The sequence below is a fragment of the Rhinolophus ferrumequinum genome, chromosome 10, assembly GCF_004115265.2.
Source record: "Rhinolophus ferrumequinum isolate MPI-CBG mRhiFer1 chromosome 10, mRhiFer1_v1.p, whole genome shotgun sequence".
Taxonomy (NCBI): domain Eukaryota; kingdom Metazoa; phylum Chordata; class Mammalia; order Chiroptera; family Rhinolophidae; genus Rhinolophus; species Rhinolophus ferrumequinum.
The window spans coordinates 24,293,253-24,315,189 of record NC_046293.1 but is presented as its reverse complement, the minus strand read 5'-3'; the positions used below and the strand labels follow the sequence as shown (position 1 = coordinate 24,315,189).

At 39.0% G+C, this 21,937-nt stretch overlaps 1 protein-coding gene across 1 annotated transcript; it reads right to left on the bottom strand.

Moving 5' to 3' along the window:
* Positions 1-19,354: 19,354 nt before the first annotated feature.
* LOC117028432 (T-complex protein 1 subunit theta-like) lies at positions 19,355-21,082 on the bottom strand. Its single transcript, XM_033117000.1, is given in 5 exon segments — positions 19,355-19,453; positions 19,455-20,073; positions 20,076-20,825; positions 20,828-20,951; positions 20,953-21,082. Coding segments are annotated over 5 exon segments (1,626 nt in total). The 5' UTR covers positions 21,049-21,082; the 3' UTR covers positions 19,355-19,416.
* Positions 21,083-21,937: the final 855 nt, after the last annotated feature.

Below are 21,937 nucleotides of genomic sequence, written 5' to 3'. Positions count from 1 at the left end.
TAAGCCCTTATAATAATCAGAGGTCACCGTAGTGTTCCTGGGTACAAACTCAGCTCGCACAATTCCATCAAGGTCAAAAAACACAATTAACATCACCTTGATGTTACGAGCAGCAGCATTCACTGGAGGTTTCACAATAGAATATTATTCAACCATAAAAATGAAAGAAATTCTACCTTTGGGGACAACATGGATGGACCTTGAGAGCATTATGCTAAGTGAAATAAGTAAGACAGAAAAAGACAACACTATATGATCTCACTTACATGTGGAACCAAAAAAACTGAACTCATAGAGACAGAGAGTAAATTGGTGGTTGCCAGGGGTAGGATGGGGATGGAGGAGGAAATGGATGAAGCTAGTCAAAGGTGGTACAAACTTCCAGTTAAACCATGAATAAGTTCTGGGGATGTAATGTTCAGCATGGTCACTATAGTTAATAATACTATATTGCGTAATTGGAAGTTGCTACTAGAGTAGATCTTAAAAGCTGTCATCACAAAAACAAAGGTATGTGATGTGACAGACGTGTTAACCAACTTTATTGTGGTAATCATTTCATAATATGTATGTATTTCAGATCATCACATTGTACACCTTACATGTACACAATGTTATATATCAATTATATCTCAATAAAACTGGAAAAATAGGAAAATATATACAGTAAAATGCTTTTGAAGATGCAAAGAGCTTACAATATAATTCTCAGCCTTAAATAGTTGAAATACACAATTTAAAATGAATGATGTCATAGAAATGTAACATATACTAAACATGTATGCATACATGGGTCCACATAATATATTATATTAGACATTATCAGTAATACCATAAATTGTAAACAATAAACAACTTCATTCAAGAATGCATGGCCTCAGCTTAAGTTTTACTTACTTAGGGAAGCCTCCTCTGCTTTTCCCATCTACATTAAATAGCCTACTGATGTCTTCACTAACGGCACTTGTCAGAGTTTATTATAAATTCTTATTTTGGTCCCCAGCCTCACTAAACTATAAGCTGTATGGGCCAGGAAACACTTCATTCATCACTACTAGGGCCTTAAAGGTATTCATAGCTTATAAAACAGCAATTCCACTTTGAAAACATTATTAAGAGAAACAATCGTGGATAGTCCTTACATTTAAATACAAGTCAAGCAACTTTTTTCATAATAGCAAAAATGCTGAAAACAACTAAATGCCCAACACAGGTGGTTGGGTGATTATATTGCATGTCAGTCATATAATGAAATAATTGGAGGCAATTAAATTTTCCATATTATCCCTGTAATATTGTATATTTTTGTAATACTACAATAAAATATTTTAGTGTGTAAAAGAATAGCTAATGATATAAGAAAATGTCTAAAAAATATTGTTAATTTTTAAAAACAGTTTACAAAATAATATAAACCAAATCACTTAGTCTTTGAGGGATTATGTTTTTGTGTATAATGGCAAAAAGTGTGTTTGAAGGGATAATTTTTTGCTAATGCACATCATAGATTTCATAGTGGAGATTCCTGTAATGGGTGCACAGCTCAGAAATCATCAAATGCTCAGAAAGGCCAAGACTGTTGTTTTACAAGGAGCAAGTCCAATGTCACATGAAGTAGAAGAATAAATTTTTAGTAGGATAACACTGAACGGTGTTGTTCCAGGGAAAATAAAAAGAATGCTTGCCAGGGTAAAATATTCTTGCTTCTGAAGTAACTACTGAGGAAATTTCCTACAATTTTTCTAGTAGGAAGAGGAGAACTTGTTATCAAAACACCCATTGTCTATCCCCCTCATGGGACTAAAACCCACCTCTGCACTTCAGTCATCAGAAGACTTTTGCTTGCACCTGGTTAACACTCCAGGAGCAGAAGTATAGAGGGATAGGATTTCCCAAGAAGAGTTATAAGACGGAGAAACTGAGTTCTAGGAGGAAAACAATGGCATTGAGAAGAGACAGAGCTGTATACAGTCTCAGCCTAGACCAGTACCCAAATCTGAAATAGCTGCCTTCTCCTGACTGAAGGCTAGATTTTTCCATAGCCCTATCCCTGATGCCTCCAGTCCTCTGGCTCAGCGGAAATCTGCTTGCCAGGAGGAACAGAAGAATGCATGAGAAAGAAAAATGCACCCTATCGAATTCACAACAGATCCTGGAGAGTGAAAAGGACCAGCCTAGGCCATCAACAAATCAAGGAACAATTTACAAGAACTGGGGCAGGACCTTTATATAATTGATGCTGTGTATCAGTTAATCTCTATAAACAAGAGGTCCCCTCTTGTGGCTCTATTTCCTCTGTTCTACAGCAGACACCTAGTAGGAATAGGTGAGGCCAGAGGGCAAAGCCTCTCACAGAGCCTAGTGCTGGGCAAATACTGCAGTCAAGCAAAGAGGGCTGTGGGATTGAAGGAGAGAAGCCAGAGAGAAGCAGGCAGGTGCAAGATTATCTATGATCTCGTTACATACAGCTGACATGACACCTCAACAGTGTGGGCACTGTGTGTTCCACAGACCAACTGATTCAATCACTTCTCAGCAGCCCTGTTCCTCTCACACCGACAGCCTTCCCATGCTTTCCCATCCCTCACATCCACTACATACATGCACACATTCTCACATAGCCTAAGGGAACACATAAAACATGGAAATGTTCATAGGGCAATCCTCTACGCCGCAAGCAAATGAAGTGTGCTAGGAACAGCCCAGAGACCCAGCTGAGGTCAATTCCTGGTCCTTCCTACACACTGGGAGCCCCTGGGACCAAACAGATGCTCTCTAAAAAATTGGAGACATAGGAGAGGACTGAAACTGACTCACCTCAGTCTGCGATCAAATATTTCTTTGCAAAATCTGCTGCTACGACTAGTTGACACCCCACAGGAGAAAAACCAATATCCACAATCATTTTGGTCAAAAACATGGTTTACATTGGGGCTTTGGCTCTGTAACTCCAGGAACCTTTCCCTTTACTAAGGTGTCCACTCACATACTGTTGATCCCAGGAAAGAGGCAACTCCTACCTTTAGCATCCACCACAGGGCTGAGGAGGAGAAAACAGAGTCCCTGAAGAGAGATATGCCCATTCAAAGCCATCCTGACTCCTGTGTCATCAAAGTTACAGTCCCAGCTACAAAATAACCCTATGAGGAGGCATCAGGATACCCACAAAGGTCTTCAGCAATGGGAGGGGAATATAGTAGACACATCTCCTGATATCCTCCCTACTGAGAGCCAATAGAGATGTCTTTTACCGTATCAGATGCTATTGGAGATTTCATCTGCCACTTTCTGAAACTCCAACACCATTTAGATTCTGAACCTTCAATATCTCCTTATATGAGCAACACAGCCCTTTGACATCATGTTTCCTTCGATCCCTGAAAACGAGGCCCCCGTGATCAGGGCTGGGGTAGAAAAGTTGCATCAAAAAACATGAGTGGCTCTCTCTCCCCCAGTACTCCCGGCTGATCACTGCAGACTGAGATCTTTCAGGGTCAAGGTGCTGCAATCAATTACCCTTTGGCCCACGGTAGGATGTCTTTGGTGTAGTCAAGCGTTGTTCTTCCTGTGACAAGCTCATGGCTGAAGCAGAGAACCATAAGAAGACTTGAAATACGAGCACAATCATCAGGCCAACAGGAAATGAGGATCAGCAGCAGAGGAATTCACAGGTGAGTGTGGAGGGGGTGGGGTGGGAACCGTCAAGGGAGCGTCTTGTGATTATTGGTCTTTCTCCCCTTCTCATAATAACCTGGAGACTGGGGACCTGGAGGACCAAGGGGCTCAAAAAGAACCCTGAGCTTTGACAGACTCGAAAGTTTCCCCCTCAGGGATCTTTCTTAGCTGCTAGGACCACTCTGTCCAGCCCACACATGTCTCCTGGGGCTAAATTCTCCATTTCAGGGAGTATTTAACAGACAGATCTCCTGTCTGTGTTGCTGCCAAAGGCCAGCAGCCCTGCCCTGAGAGCCCGGCTGGTGCTCAGGGGCCAGAGAATGCATCGGCCAATTGGCTAATCCACTTGAGCCATTTTTCTTCCTGCGTCCACCGTCCCACTCTTTTGGAATCTCTCTTAATCCACAGCTTGGCATAGCATGAAGTTTAACCCCAAATTGATCTTATCCTTGCTATCCCTAAAGCATGTACTCGTTCTCTGTTTATTTATAATGGTTTTACTGTTAGTCACACCTAAGAAAGGAACAAGGAGAGAGAGAAATATCAAGTGTTCCACTGCATATAAGCACTGTGCCATGGGCTGGGAATAAAACAATGAGCAAGACAGATACTAGCCCTGGGCTCATAGGGTTTACAATCTAGCAGATGGTAAAGTAATATATATATACACACACACATATATATATACACACACACACACATATATAAATTATATATATATATAAACTAACATATATGTAAAGTAACATATATATGTATATATGTAATTGTTTAACATATGTGAAAAGGCTATAAATGAAAAAACACAGTAATGACAGGTGGAATATGGAGGGGAATTACAAGAAGTTTGAAGCCAGTCAGATGAAGCTTCTTTTTGGAAGGGATATTTAAGCTGGTATCTGTTGACCGAGTGGGAGTTTACCAGGAAACCCATGACCATCGGCTCACACCCATCGCCCCTCCTTAGACCCTGCCGTTCCTGGTAATGACTCCCTTTCTCAATTTGAATTGAAATTCTATTCTTCTAGTTCTGGCTCTTATTTTGGCCGCATTTGTCCTTCGACTCATCAATACCTCTACTCCCTTGAATCTCTCATTCTGCTTGAGATAGAAAGCACTTAGAATTAGAGAAAGATTTAAAGATTATGTGGGGAGCCAGAGCTGAGACCCCGCATGACACCCTGCATGACACTTCCCATAGACCAATGCTTCAGTGCAGTAGTAGGAGTGGAGATTCAGGGAATTCCAGCCAGTAAAAGCCTACACTGAGGGAGAAAGCACATGAAACTCTCAGGTTGAGACAGAAACTACTACAGAGGACAAAGACAGCTGTAGAATCTGTACAATCTATCCAGAAAAAAAAAAAAAAAGATAACCGATGGAAGTGTATCTGATGGAAGAAAAATTGCAAACACTACCTCTCTACAACTTGCAGGCTAAGAGTAGAATGAACTCAGTCAAGCTGATTCACTGACCCCATCAATTGTTAATAGGTACACTATTAGGAGAAGTTGTGCCTTCATCCACTTGGCAGGCATCAAAGCAAAAAAGGAAGCTCTCAAGCAATGTTTTGAACTCACTGCTTCTCTTCCCTTCAGGGTTATTTGATGCTGTTTCAAAATTACACAGAATCTTTGTACCCCCGCCAACAGGTTGACAACACAACCCTCTTACTCCAGCTCACCCTCCATTAGTTATTTTGTCTTCATTGTTACTCTGAGTATGAATTGGACCCCAACGTATATCTACTCTGTTCAGAGTCCTCTTAACATTCAGACCCAAGTTTCATCAGCTCAGTAGCCCCTACACAGGTAGCTATAAAATTTGGGCCCCATTCAAGGTTTTCTCATGCTCCAGTATCTGAAGGTGAATGCAGGGGCCCAGTTTACATCCTCCTGAATTTAATCAGAGTTACTTCCTGCATCACCGCTCCTGCAATCTGACTCCAATTTCAAGCATGGGTCAAAAGGCAGGAAGACCCCATGGGCAGTTAGGCAGCTGTTTTTAGCTTTTTCTCTCCCTCTGGTCCACAGGGTTTCAGAGTGGACCCTAATGCCTTCACTTCCGTCAGGCAGAGAAAGTTCCAATTACTCACTTCCATGTTTCAACCTCAGCAGCCATTTTTTCTAACCAGTCAGAAGAGGGAAATGATGAGATTACCACATCAAGTGTAGTGGTAAAAATGAAAATTCTCAGGGCTTTGTAAATATTCCTGTTCAGTCAGTGCACACCTTTGATTGGATAAAGACCATTGGCAATTGATTCAACATCCAGTCCCTCTTACCTCAGAGGTGGGGGTTGGACAGGTATGAAAGTTTCAACTCTCTAATCACACGATTGGCTCCACTGGCAACCAATCACCATCCTTAGATGCTCTTCAAAAGTCACCTCATTAACTTAACAAAGGACACCTTTATCGCTCACAGCACTTAGGAAATTCCAAGCGTTTTGAAAGCTGTGAGAGAGGAATGTGGACAAGAACAAATACAGATGCTCCTCGACTTATAATGGGGTCAAGTCTAGATAAACCCTGTGTAAACTGAAAATATCTTCCTAACACATCCTCCCAAGACAGGACAAAGAGTGAGCAACACTCTTCACTTCACTTTACTTCCTCTGTTGGATTTTGTTGGTTCCCAGTCACCACTTCCAATTTATTGACAACTAGATCTAAAACACTTTTTAAGATCAATTGAACCTAAATGCATCCCCTTTTTTCTTTTATAACAGTCTGTGCTGACAGTCATGCTGTCATTACCTGCTTTTGTCTCTTAGCATCTTGGCCTTAATCCTTAATCATCTCTCCTTTCCTCCAGGTTAGTCAATCTATCATCTTTTATTCTTTTATTTTTGTTTTTATCCTTCCATCATTCCTATACTAATGAAAAGGCAGTATGTGATTTTTAAACCTCTGCTGTTTCTTCTTGATTTCCTGAGTCAATCTGATCCTTGGATTTAGTGCTTCATGTTCAGCCCGATTTCATTACCTTCTAGGCCTTTGGGTAAGAAATAATTTCATTGAATTGCTTCTTTTCCTCAACCCAAGAAAATGGCACATTCAAAACATATGTCCTTATGAGCACAGTGCCAAGGCCCCTCTCAGGGCCTTGGAAGGGACTGGTGCAATGACAGGCCATGACGCTTAAGCTTCATTAGCGTCATGATTAATCCACCTCGGATTACCTTATGTAATTAACAACTCCAGAGTAATCTGACTTCTTGTAGGTAGTGATTCTTAAACCACTTAAATCCAAGGTTAGTGCCACCACAATTTACTCTCTAGCCTGGAAGACAGTTCAAATCAAAATAAAAGAGGAGCAAAATTTGGGCAGCTGATCTAACATTGCCCATCTATGGCTAGCACTCAGAATTCAAAATTAGATGCTTCTACACGGGTGCTCTGTTGCACATGGAGTTTTAGTGCAGTTTAGTCCTGCCTGGACCTGCTTTAAAACTCTGAAAATACAGCAAAAATTTGGTCTTCCCTTTAACATCTAACAGGTCTGTGAACAGGTTTTCTTTTCTTTATTATTGAATATGTTGAATTCGTCCCCATCTGAGCATGCTAAGGCCTCTACAGGGTACCGGTATCTGCTGAGGCCCTATAAGGTCCCAAGATTAGTGTAAAGCCTATGCCTACATATCTTTATGCCCCATTTTGCCACCCAGATACTGCTACCTTAGTGCCTGAAATTTTTAATTCATTTTTTTATGTGACACTTAATCTCCTAAACTAAATTTTGAGGGGAATCGCTCTGTATTTCCAATGTCTATAACTTAATAGATGCTCAACTAATGTTTATTGAATTATTGAATGGCACTGTGCTAGACATTTAAGAGAAATTATCTTAAGTGAGAATAACTATTTTTGAGAACATTTAGGTAGCTGATATTTTAGTTTCAAAGGCATAAAACTTTAGCAATTAATAAAGCAAATTCTGATTTTCAAAAACAGAAACAGCTTGTCACCAACAAATGCTGCAAATCTCTCTGTCTCCAAAGATTCACAAGATAAACCACAACATACTAACAGGTGGAAACCACGAGGCCTCTTATTAAGTTTTAATCAAACCCAACAGAGGAGACAGGATATTTATATATGTATTTATCATTTGGCTGCTTTCCAAATAAAACCACACAGATATATACAGGAAGAAATATTTGCTATTAAAAAGTATTGCAGCACTGTCTATGTGACATAAGGATAGAGATGAGATACAGGAGTTCTTTTGCTTAAGAAAACAGCTTATTAGTCTTTCGTATTGTAAAAAAAGAGTCTTCTTGAACTGATCTTGAAGGATCCTCTAGAGACCAAGACAACACAATTGTTCTGCACGATATGGTAAATTCTCAGTGAGGGTAACAACAAAGAAGAGGAGCCAGAAGGTGAGGTTGCAGGAGCAGGATACGTCTGTGCCTAACAGATTTCTGTGAGGATTTTCCCAGGAGGCTCAGTGGCTCAAGAAGTCTGGTCCTCCCTGATCTGCTGTCTAATAGTGGAAAGAAATTAGTCATTCAAAAATGAACTTAAATGGTCATCCACAAACCTTTTACTACCTTAGCTCAGGTAATGTAGCAGATGTAGCCTTAACAGTGAGAGGGAAGGAAAAACAATCAAAAGAAAGTACAGAAGAGAACCAAAAAACAGGGACTTCTAGTCACCCATCCAAGTAAAACTCTGTAGAGACAAAGGCAACCTTATAGAAAAGTTATAATTGGTTTGCTCCATTCTCTCTATTTCACAGATGCGCAAGACCAACTTTAAGAAGTTTGGGTTCTTTTTGACAATGAACCGTGCTTGCATGGCTTTCCAAATGTTAGAAGGCATAGTGGCTGGTAAGGCTTTTCCGTAAAGGCTTTTCCAAGATTGGTAAGCTATAATACAGTAACAAGAAACCAGTTTGGTCTGGTCAAAGAACTCAATAAAAAATAGCAAAGGATACACCATCAGGCCATCCAAACTGTTAGCAGACTGATACTTGAGGGTGGGGTTGGGTGTCAGGAAGATTTAGCACAAATAATAATGGTACTAAAACTGACTTCTCAGACAAAAGAAATTGTATGGGCCAAGAAAGGATCAAGATATTGAAACCCATAAGAGAGTGGTTTCTAGAATCCAACCAGAAATCCAGAACAATTCTTTATTATATTAATTTGCCAGAATGATTCCTGCAGGGATTTCCCCCATATGAGACAGTGGAGGAGAAACCCCATGGAACTCCTCATATCACAAAACATACATTTTTTTTTTTAAGTTGTATTTCTCAAAGAGAAGGAAGAAAAATCTATGAATGGTATGGTGAAGATTATGGAAAAACTATAGCCAAAACTGAATCCATCACTTCCTACCATAGGATGATAGGCTGGCAGCCTGGGAAACAATATGACAAATGAAACACCTGTACCAAAATGGCACCAACATGGAAAGTTCACGATACTATTACAGTGTAGAAGTGCCAAGTGAGAAGTAAGAAGAAGAATATAAATTGTGTGTTACAGAAATGGAGTGTTTTAGTCACGGGAACACAAGTTAATTGTGAAGAACTTAGAGATATCTGCCCTAATAATAGTTAATTAGGTGAGAGTAAGGAAGTTTGGGAGAGGCTAGAGCAAGGAATTTATTAGGTTGGTGCAAAAGTAATTGTGGTTCAAAATGTTAAAAATAATTGCAAAACCACAATTACTTTTGCACCAACCTAATAACTTGTAGCTTTTTGGAACCTATATGGTTTTGGACCCAAATCCATTTCCTGATGCCCCAAGAGTTCCTGAATTCCTTTCTAGTGAGATTTCCAGGAAGCAACCCAACCTGGCCCCCATGCTATGAAGATTTACAATTTTAACTACCTTAATGAGGAGGCCAACACCTCACCTTACAATTCTTCAATTACTTCTGTCTCACCCAGTAAGAGAGGGTCTCCAGTCCTAAATGCTGCTTCAACCACTGCGTTTATTCCTTAATTCTTTTTTAATTAAGATATAATTGATATATAGGATGATATTAGTTTCAAGTGCACAACATATACTTTATATATGTATATATGGCAAGATGATCACAAGTCTAGTTATAAGATGAGTAAGTTCCGGGGACCTAATAGACAGCATGGTGACTATAGTTAGCAATACTGTATTACATACTTGAAAGTTGCTAAGAGAGTAGATCTTAAAAGTTTGCATCACAAAATAAAAAATAAAAATTATATGAAGTGATGGAGGTGGTAACTAACCTTATTGTAGTAATCATTTCACAATTTATACATGTATCAAATTATCATCCATCCCCACGATAGCTACAAATGTTTTTCTTGTGATGAGGACTTTTAAGATCTACTCTCTTAGCAACTTCCAAATATACAATACAGTATTATTAACTACAGTCACCATCCCTGATTCTTTATAGCATTGCTTTTCTCCTGGAACCACAAAGAGACTCCAAGGGGTCCTCAGCCCTCTTGAGCAGCTTGACTTAGCCCAGCCAAGCCTGGCCTGGTGAGGCTCTCAATACTCAGCAGTTCTCCACCTTCCAGTATAACATTTCCGTATCCTATCATAAAACAGAATTTTTTTCCAGCTCTATTAAGGTATAATTGACGTATCACATTGTGTAAGTTTAAGGCATACAACACGCTAATTTGATACATGTATAAATTGGAAATGATTCCTGCAATAAAATGAGTTACTATCTCCATCACTTCACATAATTATCATTTTTTATTTTGTGATGCAAACTTTTAAGATCTACTCTCTTAGCAACTTTCAAGTATGTAATACATACTAGACTATAGTCACCATGCTGTCTATTAGATCCCCAGAACTTATTCATCTTCTAATTGGAAGTTTGTACCCTTTCACCAACATCTCCACATTTCACCTACCCCCAGCCTCTGTCAACCATGATTCTACTGTTTCTATGAATTTGGCTTTTTTATATTCCAGATGTAATATCATACAGTATTTCTTTTCTCTGACTTATTTCATTAGCATAATGCCCTAACGATCCAACCATGTTGTTCCAAGTGACAGGATCTCATTCTTATTATGGCTGAATAATATTCCACTATGTCCTTACCATTCATCCAAAAATAGAAACACAGGTTTTTTCCATGTCCTAGCTATTATGAATAATGCTGCAATGAACATGAGGGTGCAGATATTTCTTCGAAATAGTGATTTCATTGCCATCAGATATATACCCATACTTGCTTTCCCTTGTTGAAGATCAGTTTACTGTAAATGTATTGGTTTATTTCTGGGCTCTTCTGTTTTTATGTCTCTTTGGATTCTGTAGCTTTGTAATACATTTGAGATCAGGAAGTTTGAGGCCTCCTGCTATGTTGTTCTTATTTGATAATGCTTTGGCTGTTTGGGAGTTTCCTGTGATTCCATATAAATTTTAGGTTTTTTCCTTCTATTTCTGTAAAAACTGCCATTGGGATTTTGCTTTGAGTAGTTTGGACATTTTGACAATATTATGTCTTCCAATCCATGAATACAGATGTCTTTTCCATTTATTTGTTTCTTTTTCAGCTTTTTGCATCAGTGTTTTATAGTTTTCAGTGTATATGTCTTTCAGCTCCTTGGTTAAGTTTATTCCTAAGTATTTAATTCTTTTTGATGCTATTTTAAATGGGATCGTTTTCTTGATTTCCTTTTCAGATAGTTTCAGATTGATTTCCTTTCAGAAAGTTTGTTGCAGTGAGATTGCTGCATCATCTGATAGTTCTTTTTATTTTTTTTTTGAGAAACCTACATATTTTTTTCCATAATAGCTGCAGCACTTTACATTCCCACCAAAAGTGTACAAAGGTCCCCTTTATTCCAAATCCTCACCAACACTTATTATCTCTTGTCTTTTTTATGATAGCCATTCTATAAGGTGTGAAGTAATATCTCACTGTGGCTTTGATTTGCATTTTCCTGATGATTAGTGATGTTGAGCATCTTTTCATGTACTTGTGGGTTATTTGCATTTATTTTTTGGAAAAATGTCTACTCATGTCATCTGCCTGTTTTTTTATTAGGTTTTCTTTGGGGCGGGGGTGGTGTTTGTGTTTTGTTTTTGCCATTGAGTTGTATTAGTTCCTTATATATTTGGGATATTAGTCTGTTATCAGCATGGTCAACAAATATTTTCTCCCATTCCATAGGTTGCCTTTTCATTTTATTGATGGTTCTTTTGTAGTGCAGAAGCTTTTTAGTTGGGTGTAGTCCCACTTTTTGAATTTTGCTTTTTTGTTTATGCTTTTGATGTCATTTCCAAAATAAAATAATTGCCAAGAGCAATGTTAGGCACTTTTCGCCTGTTTTCTTCTAGGACTTTTATAGTCTCATGTCTTACATTTAGTCTGTAACACACTGCAAGTCAATATTTGTGGGTGGTGTAAGATAGTGGTCCAATTTAATTATCTTGCATGTGATTGTACAGTTTTTCTAGCACCATTTATTAAAGAGATGATCTTTTGCCCATTGAGTATTTTTGCCTTCCTTGTCAAATATTAGTTAATCATAAATATGGGGGGTTTGTTTCTGGGCTCTTGATTCTGCTCCATTGGTCTATGTGTTCATGTTTATGCCAGTACCATACTGTTTTGATTACTATTGTAATATAGTTTGTAATATGGTTTGAAATCAGGAAGAGTGATACCTCCTGGTTTGTCTTTCTTTCTCAGAATTTCTTTGGCTATTCTGGGTCTTTTGTGATTCCATATGAATTTTAGGGTTATTTGTTCTATTTCTGTAAAAAATGCCATTGGCTTTTTGATGGGAATTGTATTTATTCTATAGATGGCTTTGGGTAATATGGGCATTTTAACAATATTAATTCTTCCAATCCATGAAAACATAGACTATCTTTCCATTTATTTGTGTCTTCTTTAATTTCTTTCATCAAAGTCTTATAGTTTCAATGTACAGATCTCTCACCTCCATTGGTTAAAGTATTTTATTGTTTTTGATAACAATGATTGTTATCAATGATTGTTTTCTTTATATCTTTTTCTGATAGTTCATTGTTAGTGTACAGAAACACAACTGATTTCTATATGTTGACTGTGTATCCTACAACTTAACTGAATTTGTTTATTAATTCTAATATTACAGTATTAGGGTATTTTGAATTTGTATACTTACATTTACCAGTGTGTTGTATATTTTTTCATGTTACTGATTAGCATTCTTTCTTTGAGCTTGAAGAACTCCTTTCAGCATTTCTTATTAGGCAGGTGTGGTGGTATTGAATTCCTTCAACTGTTGTGTGGGAAAGTTTATCTTACCTTCATCTCTGAGGGACAACTTTGCCAGGTAAAGTGTTCTTGGTTGGTAGTTTTTTTGTGTGTTTTTTTTTTCTTTCAGCACTCTGAATATATAATTCCACTCTCCTGGCCTGAATAGTTTCTTTTGAGAAATCTGCTATTCATTTTATTGGGATTTCCTTTTCTGTGAGGAATTATTTTTTCTTAGTGATTTTAAAATTCTTTCTTTCTGTTTGATTTTAGACAGTTTCATTATAATGTTTCTTGGAGAAGATCATTTTGAATTGAACTTTGGGGATAATCTATTAGCTTCATGAACTTGGATGTCCAAATCTCTCCCCGTATTTGGGAAGTTCTCAGCCATTATTTCTTTAAATAAGCTATTGCCCCGTACTCCCTCTCTTCTTCTAGGACTCTAGTAATGTGTAAATTGTTTCTGTTAATGGTGTCCAATAGTTCGCATAAGCTTTTTTCACTCTTTTCATTCTTTTTTCCCCTCCAATTGGATAATTTCGAAGTTTCTGTCTTTTACTTTACAGATTCTTCTGTTTGATCCAAGCTATTGTTGATGCTCTCTGTTGCATTATTTTATGTTTTATTCATTGCAGTCTTCAGCTCCAGTATTTGTTTTGTTCTTTTTTTATGATTTCTATCTCTCTATAAACATCTCATTTTGTTCGTGTATTGTTTTCCTAATTTTGTTTAATTGTGCTTCTGTGTTTTCTTTTAGTTCACCAAGCATCCTTAAAACAGCTATTTTGAATTATTTATTGAGCAAATCACAGCTATTTCTTTGGGGTTGTTTACCAGAAAATTATTGTGTGTTTTGGGTAGTATCAAAGTTTCCTTGATTTTTCATGTTTGCTGAAGTCTTGCATTGCTGTCTTTGCATTTGAAGACTGTGTTACCTCCTCCAGTCTTTTCTGACTAGTTTTGAAAGAGAAATGCCTTCTCTCTCAGCCCTGCCAACGATTCTGAGGCTTTCCCAGACCTTATCTATTTGTAAGCCTGCTCCACACTTCTTGCACTCCCCTATAAAAGAATTTTTAGGCTTGTACACCTTCTCTCGATCCCGCAAAGCCAAGCTGAGTGCTGATTGCCTTCCTTCTGCTTTTCCTAAGGCAGTGTTGAGTGCTCAAGTTTGCAGCTTCTCCCAGGCCTGCAGTTTGGGGCTGGTTTTCTGATCACGTTTACTAGCATCTGCAAGACTTCACTCTCATTGTGTCAGAGGCATGCACAGGGAGCCAGTCACAGGGTGGGGAGTTGTATGGATGAGGCATGCAGGGTGCTGTGGGCCAGTGGTGGGACTCTGCAGATGAGGCATCACCAGCAGCTTGTGAGCAGGCTTCCTGATGAAGTTCACAAGGCAGTTAGTAGAATCTGTGTCCCTTTGATGCCCCTTGAAGCACTATCTGCTTCTCTCCCTGTTCCTCCCCATCCCCCAGCTGGACAGCTCATGACTCAGTACTCTGGATGGAATGAGAAAGAAGTGGGTCACTTTGACAGTGATCCACACAGCTTCGGAAGCCAGGCACTCACTCTCAAGCTCTCACTTTCCCCCACGGGATAAATCACAAGCCAAGAAGGTGTCTGATGGCACTGAGCTATGCCACCTTGGGGAAGGGGTGACACAGGTAAAGTGAAACTGTTCTTCATATCCTCTTTAATGCATCTGATTTCAGATTTTTTTGCTCCAGTGGTGTTGTGCTGGAACTTTTCGACTGGACTTTTAGACTTCCAGAAAGGCTCTTTTATCTGTGGGTGATTGTCTAAACTGGTGTCCTTTGGATGAAAAACAGTAAAAAATTCATTCCGCCATGATGATGATGTCACTCCCCAAGGTCGTGGTTCCCTCTTCCTCATCCAGCAGATCAGCTGAGATTCTGTATTTGGTGAGGAGGTCCAAACCTTTATTTCTGAAGGTCCTGAGTCCTGAGAGGTCTTGACTTTATTGTGTTGTGGTAGTCTTTTATTAACTTTTAGCACTGTGTGTAAGTACTAAGAGATGCCTCAAAGAACCTTTGGTTCCAGATATATTCTTTCTTTCCCCCATAACAATACCTCTATTTCCCTCTTGATATCAGGAGCAATTACTTCAGCCAGTTCAGTAAGCCCCTTCTTTGCTAATAAGAGTTGCCTATTGATGCTATAACAAATTACCACATACTTAGTGGCTTAAAATAAATTTATTATCTTCAAGTTCTTAAGGTCAGAAGTCTTAAATGGATCTTACAGAGCTAAAGCCAAGGTGTCAGCAGGGCTAGTTCCTTCTGGAGTCTCTAAGGGAGAATCTATTTTCTTGCCTTTTCCTTCTAGAGGCCACCTGCATTCCTTGGCTCATGGCTCCCTGGCTACTAATCACATCCCTCTAACCTCTGCTTCCATCATCATATCTCCTTCTCTGACTTGCCTGCATCCCTCTCTTCATTTATAAGGACCCTGGGGATTACACTGGGCCAGTCCAGATAATCCAAAATATTCTCCCCATCTCAAAATCCTTAACTTAATCACACCTGCAAAGTCCCTTTTGCCATGTAAAGTGGGAATTAGAATGTGGACATCTTGGGAAGAGGAGGCATAATTGTGCCCACCACATTGTCTTCTGTTCAATGGCATGAAGAGTCCAAAATGACCAGTGACGTTATCAACTTCCAGTTCAATGAAACCATGATTGTGCATCCTGGTAGGAGTATTAATCCCTTGAGAACTAAAACCTCTAAATCAAAGATTACAAAGTTGCAGGAACAAAAAGAAAAAACTGTGGATGTGAATTATAGATAGCAATAAAAAGCCACTCCTACTTCAACCCCTTTGTTCCTGGACCTATGTTTTCTGTCTATGGGAGAAATCACCGTGAATCGGTCAGTGATGCTGACCACATACCACACCTTATAAAACAGAACCCTAACCCCTCAAGGAGTTGTCACTCGGTTGATTCTATAACTGGTTTTAACAAACCATTTCATAATTCTATCAGGCAAGCTACTTCTGAGTGATGAAATGATACACGATAAGACAAGTGAATATAAACACACTGCCTGACTTTTTTTTTTGCTATACAATGAGTTCCTAGTACAAAAGCAGAATTAAGTAGGATGCCATCACGGTAAATAAGAAATTCAGTAAATCCATAAATGATAGAACAAACAGAAGTATTGTGCACAAATCCATATCCATAGTAAGTGTCTATTCCAGTAAGGAAAATAATCACGTCCTTATATATAATAGAAGAAATCTAATGTAATCAGCCTGCTAACAGATGACTGGTTGGTCTCCAAGGACATAGTGTAATATTTGGGATAAGACTTTGGGCTCTGCAGTTGTCAGGTTTGGTACTCACCAAAAGTGCACCCACATCAACCTTGAAGAGGGAAAGTTCAATTGCTGAGCCCAGTTATAACCTCTATTCTTCACAATATGGCCACTTTGTTCATAAGTCCAGTGAACAAGCACTGAAATAGTTGGGAAAGCAATTGATAGGCATCCACAAAACATATTATCTTGTCAAGATGATTTTTGAGCACCACGTCATGACAGATGAGCTTTGGTGAGCAGTCACATGGGACACAAATATCTTCATACTTCATGACCTTACAAAAGGTTGATCTACATACCGCTTCTCCATCTCCTTGTTAATCCTTCATTCTTGTTCATTTTAAGTCCCTGAACATCCAGCCAAACCATTAACCACTACCCATAAATTAGTATAGATGCATAACTTCCAGGCAAAGTGGACAACTAAATGCTCGGTTCCAAGTTCTGTCCACTGAAAAGATAGTTCTTCCTCACTGCCTTTCAGGACCAGCCTTGAGGTATTCTATAATACTGTGGTCATCCACTTCCAGGTAGTGCCAACATTTCATCAGAACCATCTGTACGTCAGACCTGAACTGTTTTTCTCAGTCTATTGGTCATAGGAAGCTCCCCATGAAGCACAGGTGTAGATTAAAAGAGAGATGGCAATGCAAGAGGATTAAATGCCATTGGAGAGGTAAAATAATAGGGAGAAATTTTGTTTCAACAAATAATAGATAATACTTTGAAAGATTACTTTTTACCAGGAACGACTCTCTGTGATTATACATAATAATTCACCTAATCTTCACAACAATCCTGTGAGAGAAAATTTTTATTACATTCCTATTCTGCAAAAAGGAAAACTAAGTTAAATAAGTCATCCAAGGTCATCCAGCTAGCAAATGTGGTATTGTAAAACCAGGTAGTCTAACCACTAAGTGTATGCTCTTAATCACCACTCCTTAGCAATCTTTGGTAAATGGAGTGAAACAGAATAATGGAGATGGCGGCAAGGCTGTTGGTTGCTACTAAGATCCTTTGGCGCCATCTGCTGTTGATCTAGGGTTGGCAGTAGCAAGTGGTTTGAATTCCCTGTAATTTATGTCTTTTCTTCCTCTTACTGGACCATTTACATACGATGTTTTCTTCTTCTGTTGGATCAGTTACCCATAGAGATTGAAATTGATTCTCATTTAAACTAAAAAAAAAAACAAAAAAAGAAAGAAAAAAGGGTGCCTTGAACTGGTTGATTAAACTGAGAAGGTGTAAAAGGCAGAGGATGATGACTCCCAGATGAGTTCACCTGAGTTTTGGAGCCTGTCTGATATATGCTTGCATTTCACATGGTCCAAACAACTTAGAATAACTTTGGCTTTGAGAACCATCAAAAATAAGAGAACTTCAAATATATAATGTGGTAGTAATAGTTTTTGCTGCATAGCAGCAGTTGCCAGATGTTGTTAGTGGAGTCAGCACATAAACTTTTTGAACTGATAATGCCTGGGTAGTCAAACTGAGAGGAATAACTGGTTTAAGCTCTGTCCTCTTGGAAATTTTTGAAATTATTTGAAAATTTTATCAAGTTAGAGAGACATTAACCCAACGTGAGACAAATAGTTTCTTTGTGACATTTGACATTGAGCTCTTCAGGAGGAATCTGAAGATAAGAGTTCCCAGATTGCTAGAAAAGTTTGAAGAGAGGTTAGAGAACAAAAGAAATGGCCCTACGTGACAACCCTTCCTCAGAACAGACCCATGGCCTTAAATGGTAGAATAAGTGTGTAGTTTGCTAGAAATCCTAGGACATGCTGTTTGTTTTAGCCTGAAATTATGGGTGAATTTTCCCTCCTGATTCGTCTATTTCTTTTCCTTTTCTTTGAAATACAGGCTGCCATGTAATGTCTAGTGTGACCAAACTTTAATAATTTTCATCTATTGTTTAAACAAGTGAGGGTTTGCTTTTATATATGAATGCCTAAGAACATTGAAACATAAACCAAAGATGATTTCAGGATCCCAAGGGAACTCTAACCTTTTGAATTAGAAGCAGTGTCTGCAGAGGCTGTTTATTTCTGAAGAAAAGAAATGGGTAAATTTAATAAAACCCAGTTGTAGTTTCCACTAGAGGAAACTTTGATCTAGATTAGTTTGCCTGTCTCTAGAATATTCTTAAAGGCCAGAAGTGTCTCAATTGCAATGGATTCCTATTTTAGTTGATGTAAGAAAGATACTTAAGCATTCTACACGAATCCTGGAAGGAATCTTAAAAGCTACTCTGACAATCACTATAATAATGGTCTTCAAATATATCACATTTCCTGTATCCATCTCTCTTTGTGATGTGTCATTTCTTCTCTTCCCATCAAGAGATGAAATTTGTTTCTTCACACCCTTGATTCTGCATTTGAACTTCTAAGTTTGTAAAATAAGTGATTTGCCTTGACCAAAAAGAGGTGGGAAAAGTGTATTCTCCTTTCCCTAATACACAATTACTCTGATATATAGCCATAGGTTCCTTTAGAAAGGATTTGGAGAATATTGAATCTACTTGTGGTAGCACTGCAGGTTCCCTTCTCAATAAACCTAGCCTCCCTATCAATCAATAACTGACTTGGATCTTGAACCTGGGATAGGGATCATTTTCCATTTAGCAGGTGACATCTGGACTTTGCATACTTTCACTGGCTACCCACCACTTGCTCTTAAGAAAACCATGGTCTATTAACCATCACCATAGTTTCCTATGGGTCAAGGTCCCTCGGTTCCCTCTCCAACCTTACCATCTATTACAGTAATTATGCCCACCTTACTCTGGTGGTGAAGTGCCTCCACACAGTCTCTGCTATTCCAGAATCCTGTCATCTCAAATGACACTAGGGAGCAGTTTTTCTAATTAATCTGATATGGGACTCAGTATAGTTTTTTTGTTTGTTTGTTTGTTCAGGTGTACAAAACAATGTAATAGTTAGATATTTACACCCCTCACAAAGTGACAACCTCCCTCCCCCAATTCACTACCCCTCTAACATCGTATATCAGTATAGCTTTTTTTTTTTTTTAGTAACAACATATTTATTATACCATCTAGCTGAGGATACAAACACAAAACACTCCTTAATTTAAGAATAGGAAAACCCTAGGCAATTCCTCCAGTACTACTACAACTACAGCTTCACCTATAAAATGAAACCATTCAGTCATTTTGGTCATCATCCCAGCCTTTCTTCCCACTTGGGCCCACCGGCTGGTTTTGCCATGATGATCTGGTCCACCCTAAGGACAGTGACGGCGGCGTTAGTGGCCAGTTTGATGGCCCAGGATTTCCCCAGGTAAGTATCTAGAATACCAGCCTCCAACATGTCCTTTACAGCAGGAACTTCAGCCTCAATATCTAATCCAACATTTTTATTTCCTTCTTGATGTACTGCATAAAGTTTAGAGATTACTTCATTGGCCTTAACCCCCGAATTTTCTGCCAGTGCCCGGGGAATAGCTTCAAATGCCTCAGCAAACTTCTTAATGACATACTGTTCAAGTCCAGGACATGTCTCTCCATACGATGTGATCTGTTTGGCTAACTCAATTTCTGTTGCTCCACCACCAGGCACAAGACGTTTATCCCTTGTGAGAACTTTGAAAGTATTAACACCATCATCAACTGCCCTTTCTATATCATCCATCAGATTGTCTGTAGAGCCTTGAAGCACTATGGTAGAAATGGCACCATCTTCCTTTTCGTGCTTGAAAACAACCACCTGCATGTCTCCAACTTCTGAAAGGTAAACATTATCACAATGTCCCATTTCTTCCAGAACAGGAGTAGTCAATCTAGGAAGAGCTGTAGCACCGTTTTACATAGTCTTCTGAGATCCCATTTTGAGTTCAGCCTCACCAACATGATGCTGTATTTATTTGCATAATGAAGAGCCATGTCTGCCACTTTGCCACCTGTGACGATGACATTTGCACCGCTGTCAGCAATGGCTTTAATTTGTGCATCCGTAAGATTTTCTTCTCCCTTACTAAAGTTCATCAGTTCTTCAGCAGTCTTTATCAGTACTGTTCCCTTAGTTTCTGTTATCATGCCGTCAAAAGGACAAGAGTACACTGCTATTTTTGCATCTTTGACAGATGTTACATCACCTTCAGTTTCCTTCTTAAAAACCATGCCATGCAATACTGAAGAGGAATGGATACCAGAGCCCAGAATCTTACAGACTCTGATGTTATCAACATTGAAATGGCCAGAATCAGGAAAAATAGATACACATGCTTGAGCAATAAGCTTGGCCAGAAAGACTTCATTACCATATTGTTTACTCATTACGGAGATAAGAAGTGGAGATGACACTTCATCAACATAGCGAAGATTTTTTGCAGAACAACATACCAAACCAGGGAGAATCTCAAGGGCTTTTCTGCAGGCGATTTCATAACCTTCTATGACCTCTGAAACTGACAGGCCAATTCTCAGAAACTCTTCAGCTAATTCCAGAAGAGCTCCAGCAAACACCAGAACCAAGTTTGTGCCATCTCCAACCTCTTGCTCTTGCATGTGAGATGCCATCACGATCATTTTCACAGCAGGATGCTGTACTTCTCTCTTAAAATAGTTGCTGCATCATTTGTCACAAACAACTTCTCCAGGTGGTTGATAACCATCTTGTTCATTCCATTTGGTCCATATGCTGTACGAGTGGTCTGGGCAAGCTCCTTGCAAGCCTGTATGGTTCCTGTACACAGCCTCTTCTAATCCTGAAAAATGCTTCGCTCCATCCTTGAGCATCTGGGCAAAGGCCGGGGCCTTGGGGACATGAAGCGCCATGACTAGTAAGCAGGTAGCCCTTCACACGCCGGACCGCCAGTATAGCTTTTTAATCATGCCTGGAGCCCAGAGACATTTTCTACTATTCATTTAATTTATTCATTTGATCTTTTGGAATGTCTACACGTTGTACATACCGTGTTTCCCTGAAAATAAGACCTAGCCAGACCATCAGCTCTAATGAGTCTATGGAGCCAAAATTAATATAAGACCCAGTCTTATTTTAATATAAATAATATATTAATAAATTTAATATAAATATTATCTTAATATAAATATTATATTAAATCTTATATTAATTTTTGCTCCAAAAGACGCATTAGAGCTGATGGTCTGGCTAGGTCTTACTTTCAGAGAAACACGGTATCAGGTTTCCTAATCTGTCTTCTTAATGCCTTGTCTTTTCCCTCATTTTTATTTCTATGTTTCTATAGATTTCAATAATTTTTGCTTGATTTTCAGACCATTAATTTGGTTCTCGACAGTGATCATCCTCCTTTTCAGTTTCAGTTCATTTTTACTTAGAAAATCAAGTTTATTGGTTCTAAGTCCTTTTGTACACTACTAGCATCTTCTTGAGAATTCCTGTGTGTGTTTGCTGAATTTCTCTTCTGACTCTCTTACCAGTTGGCGATGGGCCATGGGTGAGTTCTGCCCCAATACTCTCCTTCTCCCCAGCATGTGTAAATGACAGCAGGACCAACACAGGTGCAGCACCCCAAGCACCAGAAAGCACTTCATTCAGATGTCAGTGACCTCTGCAATGCCACTGGTGGTCAGGGCCATCACCACTCCATCCTACTCCATGTGGTTGCCTGCCACTGTCACTGTCTATCATGTTGCTCTCCTGTGACACTCGGCATCAAGGTCCCTTCACAAATTACTCATA